The sequence below is a fragment of the Osmerus mordax genome, chromosome 1, assembly GCF_038355195.1.
Source record: "Osmerus mordax isolate fOsmMor3 chromosome 1, fOsmMor3.pri, whole genome shotgun sequence".
Lineage (NCBI taxonomy): Eukaryota > Metazoa > Chordata > Actinopteri > Osmeriformes > Osmeridae > Osmerus > Osmerus mordax.
In genome coordinates, this window is record NC_090050.1 from 21,286,203 (window position 1) to 21,296,850 (window position 10,648).

General features: G+C 46.6%; 1 protein-coding gene across 1 annotated transcript in view; it reads right to left on the minus strand.

Moving 5' to 3' along the window:
- Positions 1-5,276: 5,276 nt before the first annotated feature.
- Positions 5,277-10,648, minus strand: part of slc12a5a (solute carrier family 12 member 5a) — an 87,124-nt gene continuing 81,752 nt past the window's right edge. Inside the window, 12 exon segments of the mRNA XM_067233660.1 lie at positions 5,277-5,368; positions 5,760-5,893; positions 6,175-6,189; positions 6,573-6,769; positions 7,372-7,497; positions 7,903-8,010; positions 8,408-8,539; positions 8,703-8,872; positions 9,013-9,151; positions 9,153-9,209; positions 9,339-9,507; positions 10,086-10,190. Of these exon segments, the coding sequence (XP_067089761.1) occupies positions 5,277-5,368; positions 5,760-5,893; positions 6,175-6,189; positions 6,573-6,769; positions 7,372-7,497; positions 7,903-8,010; positions 8,408-8,539; positions 8,703-8,872; positions 9,013-9,151; positions 9,153-9,209; positions 9,339-9,507; positions 10,086-10,190 (1,444 nt within the window).

Consider the following 10,648-nt stretch of genomic DNA (forward strand, 5'->3'; position numbering starts at 1 on the left):
CCAACCCAAGAGCAGGTATGTTTCAGTCAGAGCCCTTAATATCCATTAGAGGATGGAGACTTTGCAGTGATCACAGGCGGGCGTGTCTCATGCTACAGAGGTGAAAGTGACGGTTTGATCTGAGACATGTCAGCCAGATGTTCTCTGATTGGTTTATAAAACTCTGTCTTTTCATCTCTTTGGGTTTTCATACGTTCCAAGCAGAGCCCAACCAGGAAGTGGAAGCTCTTGTTTTCTATTCTTTGATCAATATTCAGAATTACACTGCAATCACATATAGGTACAGTTCTGGGAGGAGGGAGTTGAGGGGGGGAGGGGTGGGGAGGAAGGGGTTGAGGGGGGGGGGGTGGGGAGGAAGGGGTTGAGGGGGGAGGGTGGGGAGGAAGGGGTTGAGGGGGGAGGGGTGGGGAGGATGGGGTTGAGGGGTGGGGGTGGTTAAGGGAGGCTCACCTCACTGGTTCAGTGACAATATAAATTCAACATTTACTATGATTCTTTCAAGAAAACTGCAAAACAAATTACATAAACAAATAGCTCCATGCTTAACTGTCCTCTAAAATACTTGATAAATGAGAACATAAATGTAAAAAACGAACAGGTAGTTTATATTTGCAGAGTAAAAACTGCAAAGAAACAATCAAATGTAAGCCATGTTTCTCATGTTTGACAGCCCCCCCCCCCCCAGACTACAAAACAACCACTCACCAGCACAGGGCGCTGTGGATCAGACCGTGACGAAACAGCCTGACCATGTGACAACCTTAACAGGTTTGCCCCAAATGTGTCCTTCCACTTTTCCCTTAAATAATCCCTAATCTAGATTTTGAATGGAGGCATTTCAACACCACAAGCTTTTTCTATCCTGTCATGTCCAATTGGAGATTAGATTGAGGTGAGGTGGAAGGATGCCTTTTTAGAGCAGTGGACAGCGGTCCTATAAGCCTGGTAGGACAGTTGGTCAACTCTGTCGAAAGAGCTGTTGAACTTTATGATGAACAGAGTATTGTCAACTTGTAGCTGAATGTTGCAAACACACAGTAACAAAGAAAGGATGAGAAGATAAAATAAAATAGATTCCCCCATGTTATATAATACAATATTGTACGTTATCTTACAAAACTCTAAGACTTTGTCCACAGTGATAAAACAGTGTACAACAAAAGACAACATTGCAGGTTACAGTGTCATATACATACAAATGCTCAGGAACATCCTAGAAAGCCATCCATACACACTGCTCTCATATAACATGGTTTAGCAAGATTGAAGAATGACAAGCAACAACATTGTGAACTGGTACTCTTTTTTTAAATATACTTAAAAGGCTAACTACTATTTGTAACCATTATTCAGTTGTTCCCTGGCCTCTCATCCTTAAGCCCAATTTATACTTAGGTCGCAGACACTTTTGAAAAGGTCGCCGACAGAAATGACGTCTCGGTCGACACCTTTAATAACCGTCGCTTAGAAGTGTCGCCTACCAGAAGAAATTTCTACTGGCGCTGATGTCGTCACATTGTGAAAAATTAAAATAGTCAGTTTCGGAGATTGATCACCATGGCTACAAAGCGTTAACAATGTAACCATAGCAATGAATGTAACGGTAAAATGATTCTGTTTACGTCACGCGAACCTTGAGCACAGGCGACTGTTTGCCGAAGTATAAATGCAGCAGCCTGAGCGACACTTTTTTTTTCATCGGCGACCATTTCAAAAGTGTCGGCGACATAAGTATAAATTAGGCTTTAGTTGCCAAAGAAGTATAAGAGAAGGCCTTGATTGAATTTTCAACAACAAAAAACATCCAGCTCTCTGGACACCTGTTTCCTAGTGGGGAATGATCTGGCATTACTGGATTGGTTACAGCTACGTGAAAGGTTGCAATACTTTCCTCTACAGTATCCAGACATATCACAGCAAAGATTGCCAAATGAACGTAACAAGAAAAGGTACATTTTTATTAGGTGCCCTGCAGGGTGCAATGTATAGAGATAGACGCGATAATTTACCAAATCACCTGCATTGAACTTGATACACTATTGAAACCACTGAAACAAATCTAGCCACAGAAGACCATGCAAACAGCAATTATATTCAACACAATCCAAATAAATGTATTTCCAATAAACTTTTTTTTTGTGACCATCATAGATCTCTTCTTTAAAATAGACTCAAAGGCTCAGTCAATGCAGGCAATGTTCTACAATCCCCAAATTATTCCTTCCCAGATTAATCTAGTTATCATATAGCAATTTAATAATTTATGTATATTTGTATTGATTTGATTTAACCTGATATTAACTAAGGGAGAGGCAACAATCAATTTAAGGGAAAATATCCAGATAACCATCAGCCATTTGCCAATAACGATGGTGGAAATTATACCTTTTAAAAAGATGAGCTGTGCACTTGGGTTTGAACTAACTGGCCGTTCCAACGCCTAGCGCAGAACATCTAGCTAGACACCACTCAATGAGGGCTGGACTCTTTTTCAATTCTCCTTTCAGTTCACCTCAGAAGAACATAAGTTCACAGAATCTTTTTTTCATATTCTATGGGATTCTGTGTTGATACAGCTGTGGACAGGGGTAATCGAGAGTGCAGATCGCTGAAAGATAAAGAGGGTGGGTGGGGGGAGATGCCCCCACACCCCCTCCTCTAAAATGACACCCTGATGAGCTAGCTAACTGTATTGCCTCTATGTGTTCCAGAGAGTTCTTTCTCACAGCTGAGACTTCAGGTTGCTCGTTCCTGGGTAAAGTCAGGTTTCCAGAGAGACCACCAGCTGATATGTATGTCTATATGCCTACTCATTGAGATAGATATAGTGTTATCTACTATCCTTTTATTTGATATATCATATGTTTTTCTTCCTTTAGAAGTCTCTATTTACAATACAAATAAATCTATTGATACTAGCAGCATTCACAAAATAAGATTCTGACTGTCAAACAACACAAAAAAACATTTATACTGGTTTTGATAGTTTTATAAACTACATCAATTTATATTCTTCCCTCTTGTGTTTATATGTATTTCTCTATAGTCACAGATCTAGTACAAGTGCAAGTGACCAAAAAAAGGTTTCTTTCAGAACATAAACTTGAAACACTACCACACCTGTCATTGGTCGGAGTGAGATACTGTAGATGATGCTAAATTCATTGGACTTGATGAAATCCAATCTACCTATACAAAATATACACATAAAAAAATAAATAACATGATTTTATGAGTCCAAATTCCAACTATTGCACATTCCTTTCAAGATGCACTTTTCACACAATTTAAATTCTAATTTGTTAACAGTTCATTCATGGTCAGGGACATGCCAACGTTGGCTCGCATCTTGGCTAGACTAGGGGATATCGAAATCCCATGTTTAGATTCTACTGCATAGAATTCAATATATAGCACATGGAGAGTGTTTCCTACTTGTGAAACCTCCTTCCATTCCAGCACTTTTACTATATCTCTTCTCTGTTATGGATAGTACCCTACAGGTGATCTGCGGCAACTTTAACTGTCAACTATATTTCTGCTGGTTTGTGGTTTTCAAGAAAACAATGTGTACCGCCTTTACTAGTATTGGGATGAGTGAACTGAACATCAGTCATCTGTAAAGTTACTCTCCAGCTACAGCCGTGACCATATTTATACTCCGTTTAAACTGAACTTTTATCACAATTTAACTGCTAATTTAAACTCTCATTTGATTTGTTAAACAAAACGTTTATATGGCACATATAACATCTAGATTTGGCAAAACAACATATATATATAGTATATATATATTCTGAGTGATAATCTATTAAATAATATAGATCTATTGGATAAATATGTATAATCTTGGTCTATACAAATAACAATTAGAATTTAGTTTACTAGATGGAAAAATAATATGTTCATTTCATGAACTGATTAATAGTCATTAAATCACTTGTTGCACAGTGGAGGACAGTGCAGGTGCAGTTCTCCTCAAGGTTACAGTGACAGTTACCATAGTGATAGGAGTGTAAGCCATCCAAAAGCATTTTCAGACAACCCTTTTTGAAAGAGGGAGGTCATTTCTCCACTAGAAGCATTTAGTAAGTCACAAAAATACTGAACACTCATACTGAACAAGTTGTCAGAGCTTCTCCGCTTTATACAGTGTGATCCACACAGAGGTCACACGGAGGTCAAGTGTGGCTGGCATTCAACAGTGATGATGTCACTGCCCGTACTCCCTGGCCCTGCCTCTCACTATGACAACCACTAAAGTTAAGAAACACTCTTTTCACAGTTTAGCGACGTGTCTATACCTACAAACCAAGCTAGCCTTGTTCTTTTGGCACTAAGAGTGGCTGGGGGGGAGGAGGGGGACAGCCACTTACAAGAGGGATGGAGGACGGGATCCGTAAAAACATCAAAGTGAAGGACAAAGTGTAGCCTGGTGACCTCAATGACACAGGGGCGGGAAGGTGACAGAGGGTTAAGATGTCAGGGGTTCAAAGTTCGTGGAGCATGATCTGTGTTGTCATGGAGACCTTTTCACCACTTCTCGTTTCCCTTCTTCCTACTCTTCTGTTGAACATCCGGACCGCCCCGGGACCAGAAACACAACAGAAACACCTCGTCTCTCAAACACTGACCTGGACGTGGCAGTCTCTCTGAGGATGATGATGATGATAATGATGATGGTCACTCTCAACACACACCTGACAGGGTTTGTTTCAGAGTGCTCCATTCTCCTGCATGGATGCCTGGTAAAGGGGCACTATACCTTCCAACACTTACCATCCATCCCTTTCCCTCTCCTTCACTCCCTCCCTCCCTTCATCCATCCATCCCTTTCCCTCTCCTTCACTCCCTCCCTCCCTTCATCCATCCATCCAGCTCAGTTCAGCTCAGTTTAGACTGATGGAGGTTGGAGGGCTGCTCTACGTAGACACTGGTACGTAGCTCTCTAGGACTCGCCCCTCTATAACACACACATGCTCACACACACATCCACATACCAGCACCAGCAGTCTAGTTTGATCTGAGCAGTCTGGTAGGAGTCTGCTCGGTAAAGATATTTGATCTGGCTGGTGGAGAATAAGGTGTGTGAATAAGACATAAGATAAAGTGTATGTGTGTGTGTGTGTGTGTGCGTATTAATGGCGAAGCTGATAATGAAGCTGGCCATGGAGTTTCATGGAGTGTGAGATTAAACTCGTACATGAACAAATGAAAATGAGTACTGGGTGAGGTGTGCGTGGGGGGGGGGGGCAGGGGGGGGGGCAGCTGATCTCTCAAGAGTAGATGGTGATGACCTCACGGCCTCCACCGCGGACCAGGAGGACCCGGTTGAGACCCTCTGTCAGGACCTCCAGGAACTCCATATCTGAGAGGGAAAGGGGTTAGGGAAACTCATGGACACATGCTGGAAGTTTCGACATAGAATCATGTGATTGAAGTCAAAGGTCTATCAGGCAGGAAGTCAAAGGTCTATCAGGCAGGAAGTCAAAGGTCTATCAGGCAGGAAGTCAAAGGTCTATCAAGCAGGAAAGACAACAACAAAACGAGTCGGAGTGGAGCTGTTGGCTGTGATATGGGAGAGCACGCCAGTGCCTTTCCTCACAGTGACAGCGACCAATACTTAAGAGCCACAAGGACCTGACTGGAACCATGTCACCCCCCCCCCCCCTGCCTGGGAGCTGATCCTGCAGGAGGGTAGGTCTCCAGGAAGAGCCAGCTCACCAGTGGGGCAGAACACCAATCAGGGGGAAGGATACAGTTCTCGTCTCCCGCACGGTTCTTGGGTGGGCCGGGCATGTTGAGCAGCACCAGCTTGGCATCCTGGGACTTCTTCAGGATGGCACCGTTCAGCCGCAGCGCTGTGTGCATGCGCCTCACGTTGGACTGGTTGCTAAGGGGACGGAGAACGACGGCTTAGTCAACTGCAGCATAACATATAGGTTCCGGGGGTTTATATTTCAGCTGTACTGTACATGTAAACATCAATACTAGCTGGTAGAATATTATTGATTTTCACCGACTGTGAAGATAAATTCACAGAGAATAAATGTTCTTCAGTCACTCTCATATGTGGACTTGACATTGACTCTTAAAACAAATCACAATGTTATGTCTCCATGTACAGAATTAAAATCCCGTAGGCAGGGTCTCATGATAATCTGAAGTACTCACAGGTTCTCCCATTCTCTGCAGCATGGCCAGGAGAAAGAACAAAAAGGTGAGGGAGGGTCACACAGAGATCAAACACAGAGGGAAAACACAGAGGTCAAACAGAGATGTAGGGCCAGAATTTACTGGAGCAAAATTGATCAACTTCAGGGAAGAAACACCCCCGTTATTACTCAGAACAGAGAGGGATGAGGAAGACGGTCTCCAAATAAACCATTTCAGCATTTCCCCGGAGTGGAGCTGGTCTTATAAAATAAGATTACGTAAACAAAATAAGATTTGTCCTGTCACCACTGACATTTCAAAGCTATTGGAACTGCTTTGTCCGCTACTCTGGGTAAATAAACCCTTCTACACTCGTCCAGCCTGCTGTGTTCATCTGAGTCAGTCTCTGGACTCACGGCTTCATGTTGAAGATGTCCTTGATGCCCTCGGGCGTGGCTGCCCCTGCCGGCTTGGCAGGCTCGCCGTCAGACTTCTCCGTCCAGGTCATCTGGACCTGCGTGCCAGGAGTCAGGGTGCTCTCGGTGGTGGGGGTCAGGGGGGAGGCAGGGGTGACCGGGCTGGCCGGGGTGGTGGTGTCATGGATGAGCTGGACCTTTGAGGGGGGGGACACAGGGACAGAGGCAGACTGAGAGGGGGGCAGGAGAGGGGGGGGCGCAGTACATATGGACAAGGAAGGAACCACAGAAGAGGTGGAACCCCAGATAAGGTTGAGGTGGAATCGCAGAGCAGAGGAGATGGTAGAACAAGAACATGAGGAGCAGGAACGGGATGACACAGATAGCAATAGTGTGTGAAGGTGAGAGGAAAGAGAGAGAGAGTTGTTACTGGAAATCTCAGGTGCGTCAGCCAGCCAGCCGGCCAGTCAGCCAGTTGAGTCTTTTTCCATGAACAGCAGCAGAGATGGCTAAAGTACCCACATCCTTCACTCAAGTACAAGTACAGATTAAAACTAAAGTAACGAGCCTGGTTTGAAAATTTAATAAATAGAAAGTACAGATATTTGTGTAAAAGATTTAAGGAGTGAAAGTAAAAAGTTGTCAGAAAAATTAATGGTGAAGTAAAGTACTGATACCAGAAAAATCTACTTGAGTACAGTAACTTAAAGTACTGTGGATGGCTGTGTGTGTGTGTGTGGATGGCTGTGTGTGTGTGTGTGTGTATGGATGGCTGGATGTGTGTGAGGGCGCCTCCTACCTCCTCCTCAGGTTTCTCCTCCTTGCTGCCCCCCGGCTGCTCCTCCGGCACGCTGAGCTGGGTCGTCACGGCGACAGGGGTCTTACGACGGATCGACCCACGGGAGGAGTCTGCGATACTCTGGATCTGAGGAGCGAGGAGGGGGTCAGAAACTCAGTCCAGCCATGAACATACGATGCAGTAACTGGGGGGGGTTCTTTGGTTAGTGGGTGGTGCACTGGGTGGTGCACTGGGTGGTGCACTGGGTGGTGCACTGGGTGGTGCACTGGGTGGTGCACTGGGTGGTTTGTGTGTGCCTGCGTGCCTGGCAGGCAGCAGGGGAGGTGGGCAGCAGGTGTCTAGGTGGCTGAGCGGTTAGGGAAGCGGGCTAGTAATCTGAAGGTTGCCAGTTCAATTCCCGGCCGTGCCAAATGATGTTGTGTCATTGGGCAAGGCACTTCACCCTACTTGCCTCGGGGAGAATGTCCCTGTACTTACTGTAAGTCGCTCTGGATAAGAGCGTCTGCTAAATGACTAAATGTAAATGTCTACCTCTCTCTCCCGCTCCGTCTTGGTCAGGTTGATCTGCTTGAGGATCTGCGAGCGTTGCTCCATCACCAGGGTCTTCTCGTAGGTGTAGGCTGAGATGTCGCTGTCATGCTGGCGGAGATTACACACACACACACACAGGGTTGGAGCACACACACATCACAACACACACATTGGGCTGGTACACACAAACCACAAAACACACGGTGGGCAACTACAACAACACACACTAGTCTAGTTCACACACACACACACAACAACACACGCTCGGCTAGTACACACACACACAACAACACACACTAGGCTAGTACACACACACACACACACACAACAACACACGCTCGGCTAGTACACACACACACAACAACACACACTAGGCTAGTACACACACACACACACAACACACGCTCGGCTAGTTCACACACACACAACAACACACGCTCGGCTAGTTCACACGTAGGGCCAAGAGATGTGCAAAGACAAAGACACACACACACGCCCCACCTACCATTTCGACCACCTCCACCTGGGCGTCGATGCGGAGGTGATACAGGAAGGTAGTCAGGTCCTTCTTCATCTGGATACTGTTGTCGTCCAACTGGGCCACGGTGAAGATGCGCATCTTACACTTCCTCCACACCTGAGGAGAAACACATCCAGTCAGGTCACCATTCATCTCATCCACTGTCTGTGGTCATTGGTGGTTTGGGGTGTGTATAAGACTCGAGGAGGGCGGAGCAGGGAGGGTGGGGCGGGTGAGGAAGGCGGGGCATAGAAGGCAGGGCGGGGAGGGCGGGGCCTACCTTGTGCTGGCGCAGAAGGAAGGGAAGCAGCATCAGCATGCCTCCGTCGTGGACGATCCACCAGACATCGATGTGACCCTCGGTGAAGCGCTCACCGTTGGATGGGAACGCTGCGATGTTCTTAGGCACCAGCAGGGCCAGGCTGGCCGCTGTGGTCTCCCGAACCAACTCTACAACACACACACACACACATCTGGGATGGACATTCTTTATTCTACAAGGATAGGAATGACACTTTTAGTGTCTTCAATCGGGGCGTATGTCCTTAAGGCCAGTCCAGCTTAGCCCAACCCAGCCAGAGGGCACTCACCTATGAAGTTCCTCCAGTCCTGGTTCTCCTCAGCCTGTTTCCAGTTGCGAGGCCAGCTGACCAGCACACAGTTGTGCATGAGTCCTCCCAGGCCGCTGGCCTGGAGCAGGTGGGAGGTGGCGTCCCGCAGGTTCGAGGAACACAGTCACCTGGGAGAAGCCTTTCACCTTCTCTGTCTCCATCGTCTTACGCAGGGCCTGTGGAGGGGAGGGGGGGGGGGGGGGGAGAGAGACAGGAAGAGAGAGACAGGAAGTGGGAGAGAGTAAGAAACAGAAAAAGAGAAAGAGAGAGAAAATGAGAAAATCTGTGTGTGTGTGATTCCCTACCTGCTCAGCCTTCTGGGCCTGTGGGTGGTTCTCCAGGTAGGTGCCCTGCATGGCAGTGCCCACGATGGTGAGGCCCTTGCCAGCCTTCAGCTGGTTGGTCAGGGACAGCAAGCGTGGCTGCTCCACGTTCTGCTCCGCGTCAGTGCTCACCAGAACCAACAGCTGTGGTCTAGGGAGGGGGGGGGGGGGGAAAGGAGGAAAGAGATCCAGAGAGGTTGAATGGGGAAAGGATAGAGGGGAGAGGAGAAAGGAAACGTGAACGTTGAAAAAAGAGAGAGGGACATTAAAGAAGAAAATATAAACAGCCCACAAATACTACCCAAACAGGATAAAGTATGACAATGGTAAAGTTAAAAACAGCCTCATTCTCCAGAAAGTAGTTCAGTAGTTCAGACACCGTCCTCTGGAGAGAGCCGTGTGTGTGAGTGTGTGTGTGTGAGTGTGTGTGTGTGAGTAAGCGTGTGTGAGTGTGTGTGTGTGAGTAAGACGTGTGTGTGAGTGTGTGTTTGTGTGTGTGTGTGTGAGTAAGCGTGTGTTGTGAGTGTGTGTGAGTGTGTGAGTAAGCGTGTGTGGGTGAGTAAGCGTGTGTGAGTGTGTGTGAGTGTGTGTGTGTTAAGCGTGTGAGTGTGTGTGTGAGGTGTGTGTGAGTGTGTGTGTGTGTAAGCGTGTGTGTGAGTGTGTGTGTGTGTGTGTGTGTGTGTGTGTGTGTGTGTGTGTTTGTGTGTGTGAGTGTGTGTGTGTGTCTACCTCCAGTTCTTTGTGTGTGGCGGCCCCTCCTCCAGCCTCATCAGGGCGTAGCGCGCAGCGCTCAGAGAGAGCCCACGGATCCCATCACCCCACTCTTTCTCTGCCCTGAAACACACACAGTGCATCACACACATAACACAGTGCATCCACACACATAACACAGTGCATCCACACACATAACACAGGTAACACACACACATAACACAGTGCATCCACACACATAACACAGTGCATCCACACAACATAACACAGTGCATCCACACACATAACACAGTGCATCCACACACATAACACAGTGCATCCACACAACATAACACAGTGCATCCACACACATAACACAGTGCATCCACACACATAACACAGTGCATCCACAGCACATAACACAGTGCATCCACAACACATAACACAGTGCATCCACACACATAACACAGTGCAACCACACACATAACACAGTGCATCCACACACATAACACAGTGCATCCACACACATAACACAGTGCATCCACACACATAACACAGTGTCATCCACACACATAAACACAGGTAACACCACACACAAATCA